The 21,009-nt window shown below is 40.0% G+C and overlaps 2 protein-coding genes across 4 annotated transcripts; one reads left to right on the top strand and one right to left on the bottom strand.

Annotated features, from left to right (window-relative positions):
* Window positions 1-809: 809 nt before the first annotated feature.
* On the bottom strand, window positions 810-8,676 carry LOC145442249 (uncharacterized). 3 transcript variants are annotated; one of them, XM_080320146.1, is made up of 5 exons: window positions 5,138-8,666; window positions 5,042-5,074; window positions 4,942-4,983; window positions 4,842-4,881; window positions 810-4,777 (listed from the first exon to the last, which is right to left on the bottom strand). In XM_080320146.1, the coding sequence occupies exon 5, from the start codon at window positions 4,775-4,777 to the stop codon at window positions 935-937; it is 3,843 nt and encodes a 1,280-aa protein (XP_080176272.1). In that variant the 5' UTR covers window positions 4,842-4,881; window positions 4,942-4,983; window positions 5,042-5,074; window positions 5,138-8,666; the 3' UTR covers window positions 810-934. The 3 variants fall into 3 exon arrangements, with proteins under 3 accessions (XP_080176272.1, XP_080176274.1, XP_080176273.1); XM_080320148.1 differs by having other exon boundaries at window positions 810-4,881; window positions 5,138-8,676; XM_080320147.1 differs by lacking the exon at window positions 5,138-8,666 and having other exon boundaries at window positions 4,942-5,118.
* Window positions 8,677-18,850: 10,174 nt separating this feature from the next.
* LOC145443331 (polyprenal reductase-like) lies at window positions 18,851-20,599 on the top strand. The gene has a single exon (XM_080321316.1). It carries the CDS (start codon window positions 18,972-18,974, stop codon window positions 19,875-19,877), a length of 906 nt encoding a protein of 301 aa, XP_080177442.1. The 5' UTR covers window positions 18,851-18,971; the 3' UTR covers window positions 19,878-20,599.
* Window positions 20,600-21,009: the final 410 nt, after the last annotated feature.

The raw sequence follows: 21,009 nt of genomic DNA on the forward strand, positions 1-21,009 counted from the left end.
TTGGCTGAATGATGTGAAAATCTTGTAAAGTAGTCTGCAATTTTTGCTGTCTCAGTCATGAAATCATCCACTATAATCAAGGTGTCTTCAGAGCAAACCTTCAACTCTTCTAAAATATCTAGACCGGCGTGGAATTCTACATTATGCATCGTATTGAAAACCTCATGATAATTATTGTAACAATATACGACCCTGGATACACTTGGTTCAATCATGGATGTGGCATGCCTAATCAGCTTTGCAACAAAAGTAGTCTTTCCACTTCTTGAAGGACCACTCACAATACACGCGAATGGGTGGATCAATTCCATCATTTGTTGTTTATTGAAAACTCGATAAAGTGTGTGTGTTTATATATCAACAAGGTTGGGAATATCCACTGTTGTAGTCGTCATGTTCTAGTGGAATATATATAAACCCAGTAGAGTTCGATTCAGCAATTTTCCACGGGTTATGAAATCTTCATCTGTTCCTCATCGTCAGTGGAAGTTGTAGTGTTACGAACGCTTCAGGTCGTCAAGCAGCTGACCCCAATCTGTAAAATAATAAATCACATAAGAGGATTCGTAATACGTTCATAGCGCTTTAAAATCTAACAGTGTTACTATACCAAACTATAGACCTTACCACGGATCACAAGTTCTAGTTGTCTGCTTTGTACCAACCGGGTATCATCGACGTTGGGAGTTGTTTGGTAGAACCAAGAATCATGAAATGTGGTAATTCCCGGTCCAAGGTAATCATCTCTACATGTAAACCATTAACATCTAACGACATGACAGACTTTAGATAGGTAATAGTGTTATCCATCTGGAAAACAAATGATACGTTACCACACACAAGTAAATCAAACATATAAACAAGTAATAAACAAGTGAATCAAAATAAAATCAAACACACACAGAATATACAAATAAAATACAATAACACACAATTACACGTTTAATGGTAGGGTTGACACACCATCCTCAAGCACTCGACGTTTGGCGTAGAAATAGGAAAATGTTTTACGCTGTTGTTTGTACGTATAGACACCTCCATCTCTGCACCGAAACCCCTTGTTCACTCCCCCGACAGATTCTTTAGACGTCAAGACACCCAGAAAAGTTTCGAAATCGACTGGGTTGGATTTCTGGAGACCTTTGGAAGCCAATTTTTTCTTTGGACCATCGCAAAAGTAATTTTTGGATTGGAGACCGCAGAAAGATGTACCACCTTCATACTCCACTTTCATCAAACCCGGTTGACGAAGGTAATACGCATACGTGTCTTTGCAACACTGCCTCGAGCGATCAAAAGAAACCGGATCATCCAAAAACTCAGTTCGGTGCTCATCACAAAAATAGCGTGGAAACCAGTTCTCGTATTCAAGATAAAATTCATCCCTTTTCTCGGGGATAAGAATATCATCGAATGAGGCTGAATGCGAAAGATAGAGGGAGTCTGTGTCCATCATTAATAGCATGAAGCACTCGTCACGGAAATATTTACACAAACAGTCATAAAAAAACGAGAGCATCTTGAGCTTAGCATTGTTATACACCCAGAATCCCACTTGAATACAGTTACCCCACTTGATCGTTTTAAGTCGCTTCGTTATTTCAAATAGATCGGTGTTCAATTCGTCACATTTCACAAAAAAACGATCCTTCACATTGACACCCAATTCGCTTTTATCACAGTAGGAGGTTCGTTTGAATTTACGTGGGTTCATCAAGACGCGGCCATAGCTGCTATTTCCGGCTAATTTTTGTGTCAGGGCAATGATCTCTAGGCTAGGGTCGCGGTCCCCAGCTCGTCGACAGTCTGAGACATTTTTCGCAAAGTTGTCAAAACAGGTCTTTTTTGTGAATTCGACCGCCTCATGAATTTTGGATATAATCAATCCGTGTTCTACATACCACTTGATCAAGTCAGAGGTCAACAAGATTTTCTTGCCCCAGTATGAAGCAACTAACATGCGCGTGGGTTTGGGGAGCAATTTACGATCAATGGCAAACTGTTTCATGTGACCTGACAAATGATCGCGAGACACCATCGTGTTTTTGAATATCGGACATAGTTCAACAAACTTCCTTTGCAAATGTTTTGGCGTAAAAATATCGACTGATAAACATCCGAAGAATGTACCGGTCATTACCATCTCCATCAGTTTATGCGCGGTGACAGATTTGGTTCGAGTCAATTGCGGTTGAATTCCGTTAAGATATCGCTCAATATCAGGATTTTCCTGCTTCTCCGTGCGCCAGTCACATTCCCATTTACATATGACTTGGTAATTGAGGCTTTTGTAATAATCATGAACGCGTTTAGTTCGTTCTCGCCGTTCCAAGTCATCACAGCCAAATCTGCATTGATGCGCGTGAAAATGACATCCAAGAAAAGACAAGATTACCCCTTGACCAGCTGAATTACGATAGAACCCATCAGCCGGATAATTACGAGCTCCTACACGGATTTCAGGTCCATTAAAAGCATGGTGGACATGTACATTGTGGGTATACGAATACCAGTTTAACCATTGAACTGCTGTCTCCCCCCATTTCGGTGCAGTCTTTATAGGTTTGAATTTAGTACACTCGGCATCAAGTGGTTGCCAATGTACCGGGAAACCAGTTGGACTAGGTTCACTCAAAGCAAAAAGGTATAACGAATTGCTGTCCAGCCCTGTTACATGTTGGGTAATCTGAGCATTTTCCTTATAAAAAAATTCTTTGATTCGAGTTTCACCCTGCTTTTGATATCGATGAAAAATGACTGACGGTCCACCCACTAAATTATCTCTGAATAGCGAAACCAGATTCTGGTGTTTATCATTGAACAAGGTGAAATCACGTGGAATGCTATTGAAAAGATGTCTTGATACAACCCCAGGTAGGGAGACAGCTTCCTTGAATATATCCACACTGAATTGACTTTTGAAAGATTGAAATTGTTTTTCCAACCCCTCAATGAAGTAGTGAGTGTCGATGGCATTGTACCATTTGAGATAATCACGTAAAGTGGTCATTTTGTTATCGTTCCAAACCTTCAGACAGTTTTCATATTCAGCTGTGGATATATTACGACCTTTTAGCGAACTGTAAAACTCGTCGTGGCTAGGTAGACTCGGATAATCTAACTTTTCCAAACTAGTCAGAAACTCGTACGGAAAATGACCCTTAGCGGCGCTACATTTGAAGGCTTTCAAATAAGCATCGTACGAGAACCCGGGTGCCAAGTAATTCACAATATCCAAAAATTTAAGTCTGTTGGTTGTCAAAGAGAGGAAGTTGTTACCCCGTTTCAATACACTCAGATTTTCGTCAACGAGTAAACCCATCAAGTACTCTTTGAGACAGTTCAAGTCATACCGACCACCATTGAACGACAAAACAGGGATTTGTTTTAAATATCGCGTAAACTCCTCCTGTAAACGTTCAAGTGGTATTTTTTTCTCGGAAGGATCGAGTGCTTTCATTTCGGCAATTTTAGTTTCGAGCATGTCCAAGTAGTGTTGATATTCCGTCCGTAACAACCTAAATGACTCACTTTGAATATCATGAAAATGATCAACCATTTCCGCACACAAGTCGTTTGGGTCACCGTTCGAGACAATTACATACGGTTCCAAGAACCCTTCCACATTAGAAGATATGCTAACAGAAATGGGAATATGTTTGCACTCCCATGAAGTTTTGGAGGAATCTGGAATATCACACTTCTCAAACATACTCTCGATATCAAACGCGATACGGTATTTGAAATAACGAAGCTGGTGAGGAACAAACACCCCTTCTAAATCAAGTTTTTCAAAGATGTTCAGAGGAGGTGTATACACGCCACCCGGAAACACTTCAATAGGTTCTGTTGTACATTTGTGTCTGGTCAATTCATACTGCTCATAAAAAAATCTTTCGCAAACATCGCATTGATAACTCTCTGCGTAACGGAATATATCAGTAATAAGACAGAAATGGTTGTTTTCTAAATGTAAGTACACAGGTTTCGCTTCAAATGTACTACGACGGAGCGCGATAGCTTTACCCTCAGTTTTTGTGTACACAACTATGGCCACATTAAACAAGTCCTCGATATCGTCCAGCATATCAAGAGTTACACCAGATTCTACATTGATACCATACACCGAAGTAAATTGTTGAGCCAATGCTTTTGTATCTTTTCCTAGTGAGTGCGCGATACAGCGAAAAGCACACAGATTGTCATTGTGTCTCGTACCGTTTTTTCGACGCAACATTGTCATGATGCATTTTGATTTTGTAAGCCATGTCGGTAGTTTAATACCAGCACAACCAATCAACACGCCATCGGTAGGATATACATAAAACTGTACATTGGTCAGACAGACCGGCAGTGACTTTGTGTTTGGTCGAGAATTTCGTAATAAATCGAGCGCCGTTTCCAACCTTATAGACTCAACAAATTCATTGAATTTAGCTAGTGTTGAAATCGCCGCCGGTGTTTCTAATACACTATCAACATTCGCCGATGCATGAAAATAACGAAATCTCAAAGTCTCGATGTGGTACAAAATAAATGCATACGCGAAATTGATTTTGAAACGAGTCGACTCTGAGAAAAATATAGCTTGTATATCGCGGAAAACATCCGCTAGCTCCCGACCGATGACTCGAATATTATACACGCGCCGACTCTGATTCACTACATACGATTTTATCGCTTGCCAGTTCTGATTTACAACTTCTTGGCGTTCGTCGCCGATCTCTGGCGGCGCATTCGGTTCTTCGCGAACACGATTTCTCCGTCGTCGACTCATCTGTAAAATTAATAACACGCGGTCAAATTCAACACTTTGGGAACATTAAACTAGTCTTACTTACAATCTAGTTTCTTCGCCGGTGTCTTCCCGGATTCTTTATGCTTAATAAAACAACAAATCATACTATGTCCGCTAACGTAGTGATGCAGCAGATAACTTACCAGTAGACTCGGCGTTCAACTTGAACCTTGAGCTTGCTCTGTCTGTTCAACAACAAAATCATTACATCATGTTCACTAGTTCGGAACAGTAATAACTCACCGTTTCAATTCTTTAATTCCACGCTTGTTTTGTCTGATGGATAAACGAATAACATATTACGTTCATAAATCAAAGTAATCATACTGAATAACTTACTAATTAACTCCTTATCCAACAATCCGCAGTTGAATATACCCAGACAGTAAGCCACGTTGTTCGCCGCTCGACACCCGGAGAGAAAGACCTAAACCGCTGATTCGAGATTACAAGAGCACCAGCACCACTGGTGGTTGTGCTTTCAGAAGCTATTGTTTATTTATGGCTCTAATGTAAAATCTGAAACGGAAAACAGAAATTGAGAATAGACACTCACAACAATGAAAATCATTCAGCACAAATTATACTTCAATTTCGTTCTAATTTCTAGAAGTCGATGCAAGTACTCATCGGTTGCGGTATTTAATTCAGGTTGAATCTCATCAAGACTCCAACGCTGACCCTTGACAGTAAGCAATCGTTTGATGTCAGCCATGAGCTTTGTGACAGTCAAATTTTTTTTCTCCGTCAACGAATCAACATAACATAGTATTGGACCTAAATGCGGCTTAACAACGTCAATAGTCTGGAGGTAGGTGACCATCTTGTCAACTGTGTATTGACATAACTTTTCTTCCTGCTTCTTTTTTCCCTTCACGTCGTCGCGAAAATCATCGTCACTCGCGCTTTTAGATTTCACAGGTTTCTTACCAACCTTCTGTCTGGGTTCGGTACGATTCAAATTTTTCGATTTCCCATTACGAAGCTGTTTAGCCGGTGGTATGCCCGCCGTTGTCGATATGGTTCTTTTTCGAGCTGGCTTGCCGGTTGATACAGATTTAGGAGTATCAGTTACCGATAGCGACCCCGCGGGGCGCGGTATCGTCATCCCAGAAGTCGACGGTTTCTCGGGATTCGGTAATTCGTTGCTAACGGCTGTCTCGTCGGTCGGTACACACGGCATCGTCACCAAGTTCGTGAGATCGTTAATCGCGCTTTCTCTAGTTAGTTGACCCGACTTCAGCCACGCCTGGTGCGCTATATCTGTATAGTTTGACTGCATTTCGATCGTTGTCGTAAGGTCGCGTTCTGCGGATTCAACTCTTAAATCCGGCGTCATCAGATCACCAGGATTAATCGCATCAAAGATATCTGCGTTCTCTTCAAATTGCGATTCGAATACATTTGGTTCATAACCAAATTTATCAAGATTATCTATCTGAGCCTCGGCCATTGTACAATAATTAATCTAACTGCTCCAACCAACGTTTATGTCTGCGCCAGCGAAGTATAACAATCTGATCGTGGTGTTGGCTATTTATAGATTTAATTCGATAGTAGCACGCGGTTGGATGGAAAATAATTCGGCGCGCAGGTCATTCGAAATATAGACCACACGCACACTGCGTAATCCTCAGAACCGATTGTGTTTCCGACTTTCAGAACCGGACGTATTTAGTGTGTCACAGATCAAAACGTCGCTACAGATATCTGATTTTTCAAAATCGCACAGCGCACTGCGCTTTAGTGAATTTCCTGTTTAGCGAAACGGGCGATTTTATTGTGTCACACATGTCAAACGCACCCGCCAACATCTGTTTTTTCGAAATCTGAGCGGTGTATTTCACCATTTTAACACATTGTGGTGTCATTCTCATGGTTTACTTTTTCAGTTGATAGTTATATATACTCGTTATGGCAACTAGCGCGATTATTGAGAATTACCTTCTCTACTATCATAACTTGACAACCCCCACATTGAGCGAAACGGAAAAATTCATCCACAGAGTACTAGATTTCTATGTACATGGACAAAGCGTGAGCCGTGTTCGAAAGTGTGATTTTACCGCATTGGTTAACTCGATTCGATCATACGGCATCGACTGGAACGGGGTTTTTAGTGTCATAAGCATTGCGGCGATGAAAAGTGACATACGTACCCTAGCGGCGTACAGAGATTTAGCAACAGACATCTTGAATACTCACTACAGTACATTGATAATTGACTGGGTAAGAAGAAAATTCATTCGTGTCGTTTGTCACTTGTGAACGGCGTCCTTTCTTACAGAACTCCTGTAAAGTTTATTTCAATCCAAGTCTATTCACGCGGGTCATCAGGATTATACAAAGACTGTTAACTCACTCAATACCACGTGCCTAATTCTATAAATATCGACGGGTTTGTTGATGACTCCCACTTTATCAAACGATATGGCATCGAACAGCGTCAACACTATGCAAGTCGGAGCAACTTCAAATTTTCACGTCGGCGTCAAATTCGTCTCATCACCCAAAAGAGGTGGCGTTAGCCAATATCTCAAAGGTATATTCATCGACGGTAATAACGAAGAGATATCTTTCACGTGTTTCAATCGTGAATTGTTCGGGGTCATTGAGAAAGCGTTCTCCAAACGGAAAAAACTCATGGTCAAATCCGGTTGGGTCCAAATTGACAAGTTTACTGGAAAACCTGCTGTATTACTTGGTCGGGCTTCGTCAGTAACTCTGCATGGAAAATCGAGACATACGACTGAAGAATACCCATTATTGACCTGTGAATCGGTATACGGAAATAAAGATGAATACGTCTCGATCGCCGCTACTTGTGTTTCTCGAGAGGAAAAGATGGTCAATTCTGGTGCCGGAAAGGAGTTGAAATTATACAGTTTTACATTAAAAGACGATACCGGAGAGGTGGTTTTGGATCAATGGAACAAAGCCTCGCTCGTACCCGGGAAGAAATATCAGCTCACTCGTGTTAAAAACTGTGTCGGGAGTTTGAAAATCGATCAGTTAACTAGACTTGTCGAATTGAAAGAATAGTTTGCATATTTGTATACCACAATACAATATTTCACGTAAAATGTATGACCTATGTGTTTCGACAACTGGGTTAGCGCGGTGTTGTTCTACTGATCGAGGTGTGAAAATTGTGCTATCGCGATGAAGTTGCGACTGTGAACAGCAGACTATTCTGTAGGTGCGAAACAGCGAATAAACCGAAAGTATTATTCAGCTAGCAATCAATAGCGAGGAAAGAGAACACGATCGGTCATTTGACACGACTAAACTACGACATCATATATCATAATTTACGATCAAACTATTTCACTCGTGCTAGTGCAATAATCGATAGTAGCACCCGGTTGGCCGTGAAACAATTCAGTGCGCAGGTCATTCGGAATATAGGTCGCACTGCTTAATCCTCTTGCAAGCCACGTTTCCGTTTGTGCGGATATTGTTGGTGACTATTCAACACCACGCGAGAGATGGTTGAAAGTGCGCATCACGACCGCACCCATAAGAACACATGGCGAATCACCACAGATCCCGTAAGAATACACGACAGGCGAATCGCCGCCACCGCCTATAGCAAAAAAGGCGAGTCACGACCACGAGTTTTCACGGCGAATCACGACCGCGGCCTATACCCGAAAGGGTGTCATCATCACCGCATCCATAAGAACACATGGCACCTCACCGCCGAGAGGGGGTCTGAAAGGGTGCCATCACCACCACGAGTTTTCGCGGCACCTCACCGCCGCAGCCTATACCCGAAAGGGTGCCATCATCACCGCATCCATAAGAACACATGGCACCTCACCGCCGAGAGGGGGTGTAAAAGGGTGCCATCACCACCACGAGTTTTCGCGGCACCTCACCGCCGCACCCATAAGAACCAATGCAAAAAATTAGCCGCTCACGACCGATCGACTATACTACTAATGGGGCGACTGAAATATTTAAATCATGAAACCAAAGTCATCCGGGTGGTGTGCACAGTCGTAGATATTCACGGTAACTAATACTATACAGTAGGCTACTGTACCTTTTACGATGCGCATCCCATTCATCAGTCCTGAGAATCTTCAACGAAAGTCTCTACTTTCTTCAATCACAAGTCACAAGCTTCGCACCGTCAGCCTTTGCATGCCCAAAGCTCAATATTAATGGCCGACCAGTCGGCTACTCGGCTCGACACGCAGACGACTTTGAAATAAGTGATATTCATCCGCTCACATATGCCACCAATAATATTTACTGTCCACGTTATAATGTTCAATCCAGGTTGGTTTTTCATACAGAAACATCTATCAACACCTATAGTCCCTTTCTTTTGCATCTAATTTCGTATATATTGATATATATATTGCTCCACGTGTGGTTCCCTACTTACTTACCTAACCGGACGCTATTTGTGATGTCACAGTTGACTGTTGGTTGTTTACTATGAATCTCAGAAAAACCTGCAACGCGCAACCTAAGGTGACCTATTATAGGTCGCCTTGTCCGCCATTAAGAAATGGTCAACTGAGCCTGCTGCTGTGCTGATATTTCTAGTTTCAGGAATAAGATTATATATCCTAAACTGATTTTTGTAACTCATTAGCCCTGTCTGTTACAACAAATCTAGCCGCCGAGACCGACCGTGTAGCCATAGCCTTATAATATAATGTATATGGTATAACTACATTGTCAGCTGCTTCTTGCACCCAACTATGCGCTATACCGAAATTGGTACTAGGGTCAACCAGTTCCGTGTGACCTAATCCTGTCTCGCGAACGAGGTTGAATCAGGTCAAATTGCAACGAGAATGATATCACAGTGACATGCACTTCCACGTATCCACTGGTTGCTGGGGCTTGGAAGCTAATCAATTTTGCTAATAGCTTGGTAAAATGCCGTAGCGAGTAACTGTCAGTAACCTTGCGAAGAAATTCTGGTAACTTGATTTAGCAGCTAAATTAATGTAATATTACATATCAAAATGTAAAATGACAAACTACACGCTGCTATTAGCTGCGACCGGTAATTCGTTGTAAAATTTACAGAAATTTCTTTGTAAATCTACCAGATTTTTTTGTGTGCAGCTGCTGCTGAGGGTACCCGGGAATTCCATACTGTCGGCACCAGCAATCATTCCTCTACAACGATTGCACATCGTTTTATTCCCCGCAAAGAAGTTTGCAAATAAGTTTGCGTCGGGCTGGACCAAGACTAAAAGCATTGTTACTGGAGTTCTTGCTCCATACGCTCGAAAAAGGATTTTGTCTAAATTTGGTGTAGGCCTACATCCTTTTGCCATTTTGGTTGACGCCTCAATTTGAATGAGGTGAATAAGTTTGGTTTAGTACCCTACCACCCCAGGCCAATTTTCCTTTTTTTTTGGGGGGGGGGAGGGGGGCGACAGAGTGCTGTTTCGGCCCTGAGTAAAGAGAAACCTATATAGACCTGAGATGTCGTGAGAACCGCGAAGTACTTTCTAGTAGCAAGGAGTTGCTGGAGCAGGTTGTTTCTTGCGAAAAGTATGGAATGTGATATGCCACAGCTCGTATAAATACAAAGTATGTACAAAAATGCCTTTTGATGCTAATTTAATTCTTCGACTGTCCTTATTTTTGGGTCCATATCGATGGCAACCCTGCCTGTATCTTTAGTATCACTTGTAAATTGTCAGGCAGATGGGCCAGTGTGCAACAATTTGTGATAATACAGTGTCCAGTTCCTTTGTAGTAAGCAATATCACTTGTAAAATGTCAGGCAAAGATGCCAGTGTACGACGATTAGTGATAAAACAGTGTCCAAGTCTTCCGTCGTATGTAGCTACCTTTCAGACGTAGCTCACACACAGCTTTAATTCCGTCGTATGTTTACCTTTCAGGCGTAACTCATACAGCTTTGAACCAGTAATTATTACTAATTAGTATCCAATTAAGCCAATCAATCTTAATATAACCAAATACTCCAATCCGACTGACTTGATGATACCTAGCTTCAGTGATGTTCATGACAATGCATTTGCTACGATTGAACTATCCAAATTAACCGATTTACATGAAGCCAAGAGTATATTCGGTTTTACTGAATCGTGGTCCCGTAAATATAGAGTTCTCATTATCTTCATTTCCTTGGAGCGATGTTGGGTTTGGTCTGAAATTTTATGTATATTATAATATACTCGAAGTATCGGTATCATTGAAAACCATTTATGTTGAAATGTATTGTTCGGAGATCGTTTACGGATGCATGTCCAATTGTCCACTGCACAGCGTACATCCGTATAAATATAATTACCGACGGAAATAAATCAACTAATCGCAGGCTCTATCAGTATCAGTATCGGTTTATTAATATTTTCATCACTTCAAAACACCACAAAAGTGCGATACAATGAAAAACCAAAAAACTCCCTCTGACAGGGCATACAATTGCGTTAGCGTTATCTCTCTCAATAGATCATGGTTTTTCGGGATCTGGACCCAATCCTGTTCGATAAAATGAAGTCCTGATCCAATCCGGATCCTGTTTCCGTCTCAAATGTCAAAATCCGGATCCAACGGTGTCCTGCACAAGGTTGAGTATCTATTTGCCCCTGTCGTCGAACATTTTCAAATTACACCCCGGTAATGCATTGGCGGTCGCTATTAGGGATTTCCGGAGGTGGTCAAAGTAACCAAGAAAGCTACTCAAGTAGAAGTAGCGACGCAAAAATCTACTCAATTACGAGTAAAAGTACTTCTTCCATAGGCAACCTAAAACTACTTGAAGTAGAAGTAGAATTGACTGATTTTATATCTACTCAAGTAAGTAAGTAGTTGTGAAAATGATCGTAATTCGTTCACATGGAATGTCAAAAGGTGCAAAAGGTGCCTAGGTTGATTCATATTGAAGCATACCAGGAGGTATCCAATTTTCGACAGCATAAGCTTTCGTCTGCATCATGGGATGAAAATGATAGTATTGAAATGGAAATGCGATACTAATCCTCTGTTTACTCCAACAGCACGTTTTAGAAAATATTATGGTATGGCGCCCTCCCCCATATTATGAGGCTCGTAGTTTAGTCGAAGAGCAATACGGAGTTTTATAGGATACGGTGTAAACACATTGCGCGATTAGTACATGTAAATCAAAAATATGGTGGATCGTAAAAATGCCATATTGTGTAGCTTTATTTCCGGAAATTAAAGGCATTACTTCACTTGCTTTTACGCTTCAACATGTATGTTATCCAGACAAAAGAACTGAAAATAATTAGAACTCAAAGTATATGATACTGGGAATTGAAAGTGAAATATAATTACTACTTCTAAAAGCGGAACATGCATTTCATGTCTTTAGTCCAGAAAGTTTGGAAGGTTGGTATGCTTAAACAGCTCTGAAGCTGAAAAAAGTCAGAGTTCATTTTTCCAGATTAGGACACGCCATGGATTGCTAGATTACAATATGATCATCATCATCATCATTGGCTTATTAGCAATTTTATCAGTTCAATACACCACAAAAATGCGATACAATGAAAAGACAGGAAGATGTCGAAGCGACAAGGAGTAGTCTATGGAATCTGACACCCACCTTGGCCTAGGCGATGTAAAGAGGAGGCATGCACACTGAATGAAAGTAAAGAAGATAGTATAGAAAAAGAATGCGACAAGAAATAGGGCAGCATGTCATGGGAAGCGAGATCGATAGGTCAGTCGTGGTCCGGTAATCTTGAGGAGGACTGATTAGTAAATGCTAGATTGCGAAACATCAGTTTCAAACGTTATGATGAGCCATATTGTGATGAAATCTTTCATATGGGCGAAGGACGACAATGAGGTTTGAACGGAACCACGAAATCCCGCTACCGAAATTATATTCATCGATATTTTCATGAAATCATACTGGTCACTCCGTAACCACTGCACGCAAAGCGCGACGAAAATTCCGTGCTTTATTAATCAACTTTTATGAAAATTAAATGCTGATAAGTCCGTCAAAACAGCCCCGAAATTCCTCAGGCTATCTTCCTCATTTAAGGATTAAACTACTTCTACTTGACAAACTGAAAATAGCGAAAAATAAGTAAGTAGATCACAAAGAAGTAGCCCCTGGTCTATATAGATTTCTAATTTACCCGTAGGTTAGTTATCTATAGTAATCTAGAGTCTGTCAGAGCTGTCAGTAACATCGGATGCAGCAACGAATACATAGGTGCCGTCGTAACGGCTTGTGACGACATCATGAACACTTGTCAATTGTCGAAACATCATAGTTGCACTAGAACGCACTTTACTATTACTCCGTGCCATGGCTGTGTACAGCATTAAACTTCTGATGCGGCGTTTCAACACTGGCACTGTACTCGTTAACATTAAGCCATACAGCTCAATTCAATTTTTATATGTGCGATTATTATTCAACTGTAACTGTAGTAAGAGCAATATGGACGGATGTAACGACGTGATCAATAGAAATTCGATTTGTACCAAATGGCCAATGGTTTGACGTTCGATATTGGTGCACTCGTTACCAGTCCATACGGTTTCGATCATGTTTATCTGAATATAATATTTCCCTGTTGAAATAAATCCAATAATCGAATTAAACACTGTGCCATGCACATTGCGCCATGCCAATTGCGCCATGCCCATAACGAATTAAAGTATGCAGTATGCACATTGCACACTGCCTATTTACAAGTCACAGTGCGCGATAATCCGGGAATACTAGAGTATCAAGCAGACATCAAGAATGAATTAACGAAACGGATGATTACAAATTGAAAATCGCGTATCAAATCTGTAATTTTTCTCCAACATAAAATACGATGGGGTTTTGGGCTACTCTTATCTCATCCCCTATTTACGCTCGAGAATCCTTACTGGAGTGAATGACGATGATGCGCAGTAATGAATTCCAATTAGCATGCATAATTGCATACTCAATAACACTGTCCAATTTCGCGGCCCGATAAAAGAACTATCACAAAAGAACGAGTATATTTGCTCATCCGATTCATAGCAACGATAGGATGGAATTTCTCGGTTCGTGCTCGTCATATCGACATGTGCAACGAAATCACGTTTTTATCCTCTCTCCCATTCCGCGTAATACATAGTGATCATTATTTTCGAACCGTACACAATTGGCCAACAAGGTTGTGCTGATGATGAAATTGCGGGTATGCCGAATACCCACAATATTCACATGCATATTTCGCATACCGATAGGTTCGGCACTCATGTATGAAAATTGAACATTGAACATATGACTGCTCTGCTGTTAAATGCCCAGGAACATGGTTAGTCGCAAAAGGTAGCGCCAAAGTGGAAAATATTCTTAATTTCGCGAAGGCCTGCTGTTGAATTATGTGAACTCAGCAGATATGGTTGTTGCATATATAATAGCATCTTATGAAATACGTCGGAGCCGGAGCTACCCCTCAAATAACTGGCTCCAGCTCCGGCTCCGGCTGAATTTTATGTAGAGCTCCGGCTCCGGCTCCAGCTCCGGTAAAAATGCACGGCTCCGGGCTCCGGCTCCGGGCTCCGGCTCCAGCTCCAAAGCCCTGCTTCTTAGTACTTGGATAAGATAAATTTGTAATAGCGAGATTTAAACTTATGATAAGGAAGAGTACGGTAGATAGTTGGTACGTTGTTCCAAAATTTCACACCTATGAGATAGGGAATTTCTTGACAGTCTAGATGAATTCAATTTAACAAATAGGGACTGATTCTGTGAGAATCTTGTGTTATAATGGTGAATTGAATTGGGGCATTGAAAAAAGGTGTCGAAATAGTCAGGTAATGTTCTTTCATTATATTGTTTCATGATTTTTACAATTTCAAACTCATTAGTAATGTGATTAGGAGATAGGAGTCAGAGATCAGTTCGGTTTATTAGCAATTTTTATCAGTTCAATACAGCACAAAAATGCGATACAATGAAAAGATAGGAAGGAAGGTGTCGAAACGACATGCAGTAGTCTTAGGAATCAGACACCCACCTTGGCCTAGGCGAGGTAAAGAGGAGACATGCACACTCAATTAAAAGTAAAAGAATATAGTATAGAAAAACCAAGCTACAAAAAATGGGGTGGCATGTCATGGAAGGCGAGATCGATAGGTCAGGTCGAGGTCCGGTAATCTTGAGGACGGACTAGTATCCAGAGCAGTGGTGGCCCTAGGATTGGGGGGGGCCCTGGGCGAAACTTCCAGGGGGGGCCCCATATATCTATAAACGTAGCTCCAGGGGGGGCCCCAGACCCCCCTCCCCTCTCCGTACAACTATTATATTTGCGTCTACAGATTCCATGATACTATGTGGTATGTTGCTGTGTCATTCAAGTTCAAGATGTGATTCTCATGCGTGAAGGCAATCAAAAATACAGTGGCAATAGACACTAAAAAAGAAAAAGTTCATAATTTTTCAAGGAAACGATGGCAGGATTCCAATGACTCGACTCGGCTCAGATCAAAATATAAAAGTAGAATTGATATTTGACTCGGTTACAACCCTGAATGAGGACCAAGAGCTTATCGATCACTAAGGTGACCAAACAATGAAGTTTATAGAACGCATCCATAGAATTGAAACTTCCAATGAATGAAGAAACTGCTGTGACCGGACAATTGAATTGATGCATTTAGTTCTTCAAAAAAGTAGAAATTAAAATGATGATAGCAAATATGACACCAAAAGTAAAAAAGAACAACTAAATGGAAACTATCATACGGGTACAAAATGATATTGGCTTGGTGTAAACTTACCGAAGCAGTCGAGACATTATGATTCATGAATACTCAAAACAACAACAACAACAACAACAATGACTTCCCTTCTTTGACAAGATAACTCAACCAAGAGGAGTTTATGGTCATCAAGAATTATTACCGGATCACTCAACAAGGATTAACTCATGGACTATATTTGTACAGTGAAAGAAAAATGATTTATTCCTAACAGCTAACACAGCAAAAGTACCTACAGAAAAGAACAAATACCGGTATATTACAAATCACCACTTGTCCCAGAAGTTACCTAACCAAGACAGCTGCATGTTTATGGTAAATTTTACAATGAATGCTTGCAATGGTACCGGTCATAAAACAGCTTAGCCAGACAACCTCGTCTAAACGCCTAAAGATAGAATAGAAGAAGCTCTTGAACCTGACAATAAAATGAGGTAAGGGGTCAGAACTAGGCTAATTATAATTTCCAAAATCAAGTCATACACAGCGTCAAATTCAAATTTTGTTGACGCAACACTGTCAACACGAAAATCTCGAACGCTAGTTTTAAGAGGAACTAAACATTCAAATCGACTACTTCTGCCTACAACATACATTGCTGTCACAACTTAAAAATTATATATTCAATAAAAACTCATTTTTCAGCATTCTTATATTAGCTTCCATACGATGACTAGGCTAGTGATGAAAATTTTCAAGTTGACAGAAATGAGATGGATACTCCAATGATTTTCATTAGCAATGACTTTAAACTTGAGTGCCGTACACAAAAAAGGTAAATTGTAACTTCAAGAATGATAGTTCAACTTCTACAAGATAGCTCATGTACAGACCTACCAAAAATTCTATCAATTTTATGATTGAATGAGCCGGAAAAGCTTGTTTTTTATCATGCGCTGGCTTGAAAAGCTGGATATTGAATTTAAAAACTTGAAATTGTGATGTAGGCTACTCGGATATATTTCAAAATCACTTGATCCAAATTTCTGTCAAAAATAAAAACTGTAATCAACCATCAATTTGTTTTAGGGCAACTGACATGGAGTTAGCCTATTACTGAAAATGATTGAGATGCACCAGTCACTGAAAATATATACTTCCTGTATACACTGTAGTAGTTTCTTGTCAATGTTATTGTAATTTTAAAGTACTGAGAAAGAGGTGTTGAATATTATTCAAAAATATCATGGCAGTGATAATCATTCACGAATATTTTTTACGTTAGCTGATGCGATCGCGTCTCTCACACAAATCACCAATTTGATGATCGACAGCCGTTTACGGTACCATATTTTACATGGGTACATATATTTACACGGTTATTCGCAAAATGATAACCAAAAATTGCGTAAATGTAGGAGGGGCATCCCGCATAAATCGAAGTAAGCTCGCATGCACAACGCGTGCAGAAATTTAATGATCGACAACTGTTTACAGTACCATATTCTATATGGGTAGGCCTGCATATATTTTCAGTCATTTCCAGAATGATAACCAAAAATCGCGTAAATGTAGGAGACCCCCTTATAAAATCGAAGTAAGCTTGCACGCAGAACGCGTGCAGAAATTTAATTATCGACAACTGTTTACAGTACCATAATCAACATGGGTTGGCCTGCATGTATTTTCAGTCATTTGCAAAATGATAACCAAAAATCGCGTAAATGTAGAAGCCCCCCTTATAAAATCAAAGTAAGCTCTTTCACCGCGCACAGAAATTTGATGATCGACAACTGTTTACGGTACCATATTCTACATGGGTAGGCCTGCATGTATTTTCACAATTATTCACAAAATGATAACCAAAAATCGCATAAACGTAGGAGGGCCTTCCCTCATAAAATCAAAGTAAGCTCTTTTACTGCGCGCAGAAATTTGATGATCGACAATTGTTTACGGTACCATATTTTACATGGGTACATATATTTTCACGGTTATTCGCAAAATGATAACCAAAAATCGCATAAATGTAGGAGGGCCTTCCCTCACAAAATCAAAGTAAGCTCTTTTAACGCGCGCAGAAATTTGATGATCGACAACTGTTTACGGTAACATATTTTACAATGGTACATATATTTTCACGGTTATTCGCAAAATTATAACCAAAAATTGCGTAAATGTAGGAGGGGCCCCCCTCATAAATCGAAGTAAGCTCTTTTACCGCGTGCAGAAATTTAATTATCGACAACTGTTTACAGTACCATATTCAACATGGGTTGGCCTGCATGTATTTTCAGTCATTTGCAAAATGATAACCAAAAATCGCGTAAATGTAGAAGCCCCCCCTTATAAAATCAAAGTAAGCTCTTTTACCGCGCACAGAAATTTGATGATCGACAACTGTTTACGGTACGATATTCTACATGGGTAGGCCTGCATGTATTTTCATGGTTATTCGCAAAATGATAACCAAAAATCATATAAATGTAGGAGGGCCTTCCCTCATAAAATCAAAGTAAGCTCTTTTAACACGCGCAGAAATTTGATGATCGACAACTGTTTACGGGACCATATTCTACATGGGTGAATGGATTTTCACGGTTATTCGAAAAAGGATAACTAAAAAAATCAGAATTATGATTGACCCCTTTTTACAGTACTGTACCGTATTTTTCAGGGATACAAGGATTTCCACGATTATTTAGAAAATGGTAATAGTTGAAAAAAAGCGCATAAACCGGACAAATAGTTGGTAAAAAGCACGTAAACCGGAGAAATAGTTGGGAAAAAGCGCGTAAACCGAGGAGGGGGGGCCCCTCGAAAGCGCGTAAATCAACCAGGGGGGGCCCTGGGCGACCGCCCACCTCGCCCACCCCAAAAGCCACCACTGATCCAGAGACAGGCTCCGGAATTGCTACTTTAAAACTGACCGAATCTTGAGTTGCACATCGAAAGACGCAATATGAAAATGCATAGAATTGAGTGTCTGAGTGACGATTTGGAATGTAACGATAGTCGGAAATGGAGTCGCATATGAATTTGAACGTCTCCCCGCGTCCCCAGGCCTTACTCGACCTGATAAATATCAACTCCGACGATCTCTGGTCAGAAGATGGCGCACGCGCTTTGTTAGTGCTTGGGAAATCCCCGTGACATGCTCCGTGGCTCTGCATTGCATTTCAAGCGTTTGCAGATTTGGACGAGAAAATTTTCAGTTTTCCATATTATATTAGAATTAGATGTATAGCTGTACATAAGTTTTCGAATTGAATTATATTAATACTGGAATTACTGAATTCGCAGAAACTTGAAAATTGAATTCAACAACGTCCTAGAAAGAAATAAGCCTACCCCGAAATACCTTTCAAGTTCACCAAGCTTGACTGCAATTTTTTAGAGTTTATCTTACCCTGACAACTATTCTAAATTCAATTGTAATTGCAGCAATTCTTACGCTTACTACGCAGTACCAGTATCATAGAATACCACAATCACAATGGTTGCTGGCTTCCTTGACCCGTGTCAAGCTCTGAAATTGCTTTGGAAATTCTTGATATTTATCCTCGCATTTCTTCATCTGCTAAATTTATTGAAAATGAAAGAGAATAAGGCTGTCAAGATTTTTGATCGACTCATGAGATACGGTAAACTCAGCAAGGAACTGGAAACTAAATCTCCGATTTCAAGAAATTTTTACTTTCCAAAACGTTACTTCACTCATTTTTATTTGGTATCGTCAATATGGAGTGGAATTGTGATGTGTGCCACGTTCTTATATATATACTCTGATTTTATTCATGGCGATTTCATGCTTTTTAATTCATCGTCCATCAAAGAAACGCATATTTGCAAACTCTCTCTAAGCATTGGTCTAGTGATGATATTTTTTCAAGGCGTTAGGCGATTCTACGAATGCGTTTATGTCTGTAAATTTTCTGCGGATGGGTCCATTAATGTTCTCCACTACTTTTTAGGGATCTTCTTTTATGTAGCCGACCCCATTACCATGATAGTAGGTGTTGGTGATATGAAAAATGCAGAAATTGGTGATCTCAAATATTTCCATGTTTTAGGAGCTTTCCTGTTTGTCACAGGCTCATATTATCAACATAAATATGCACGCATTTTGTCAAAATTGCGGAAATCAGAACACGATACACGATATATTATCCCACACGGAGATCTGTTTGATTACGTTTCATGTCCGCATTATTTTATGGAGATTATTATTTATTTGGGTGTGTTGGTTGCGTTAGGCTTTCGGCATGTAGCGTTTTGGCATGTTTTCGCCTTTGTTTTTGTAATTCATGTAAACATGGCTTCCATGTCTCATAAATGGTACTGCACCAAGTTTGAAACGTATCCAAAATTTAGGAAGGCACTGATACCGTTTGTGTATTGATTTTTATATGTTTTATGGTACACTGTTCTTTCTCGTCCGAAACAACTTGAACATCAACTCAATCAGGGTTAGGCTATCCAAGAACATGTCAAAATTTATGTGTTATTGCAGGGTTGCAATGACTCGAGTCACAATTTTACTTGACTCGACCCGAGTCATATTCTTGAGAATGAAAAATTACTCGACTCACTTTGTGTATTGACTCAACTTGTGCTCGAGTCATTGTGCATGACTCACATGAAACATTCTATATGTGTGATTCAAGTCTCGTGTATCAGGACTGATACTTTGAAATTAGACCCATAAACTGTATTTTATCTTTCGGATAAACATGATAGTGGGAGAAAAATGGTATTATGAATCCGAGGCCTTTGATATCACCCTTTTGGAAAAGTTTTTTTGTGAAGGTTATTTGAGCCTGACTTGAACTTATAATGAACAGTAAACACTGTTTCTTGGACTCAGACTCGAGTCTTAATACTTGACTCGGACTCGACCTGTTGCTGCCTGAATCGGACTTGACTCGGTGGTGAATTGAAATTGACTTGACTTGACTCGAGTCAAAACTATAAAACTAAAATTTACTTGTGACTCGGAACCTTGTGACTTGGTTATAGCCCTGATTTTAAGATTCGGATACCGGTATCGTAAATTTGAGTCTGGGTAGTCTAAAGTTAGGTTGGGGTATCTTAATATTAGGATTGAGAGTCAGGGTAAGATGCTGAGTTAGGGTGAGTTGCTGAGTTCAACAATTATAAGGTTTTCAGGCTTTTTCGAAATTTGAGTAGAATTAAAATTATAGCAATACATTTTTTTTCTAATTAGACTACAATTATAATTCTAGCTGTAGAACTATAGCAACTTCAGTTTTTCCAAATTTGAATAGATTTACTGAATTCGCAAAAACTTGGAAATTTAATCAAATTCAGTTCGTATCAAATCAGTGTTGATTATCATATGTACGAGAAAGACAATTGTCTGAACACCGAGCTTGTCTCGTTTCGCACCATACAGTTCTCCTGTAACATTTTCAGGAAAACCAGAAGTTAGATTAGTATTCAAATTAGATGGTATAAACATTTCACAGATTAGATTACCAGCATTTCTCTCTAATTAGTATAATTAGACTACT

Source organism: Botryllus schlosseri, chromosome 7 (assembly GCF_051294905.1).
Source record: "Botryllus schlosseri isolate E-star chromosome 7, Bs_hap1, whole genome shotgun sequence".
Classification (NCBI taxonomy): Eukaryota; Metazoa; Chordata; class Ascidiacea; order Stolidobranchia; family Styelidae; genus Botryllus; species Botryllus schlosseri.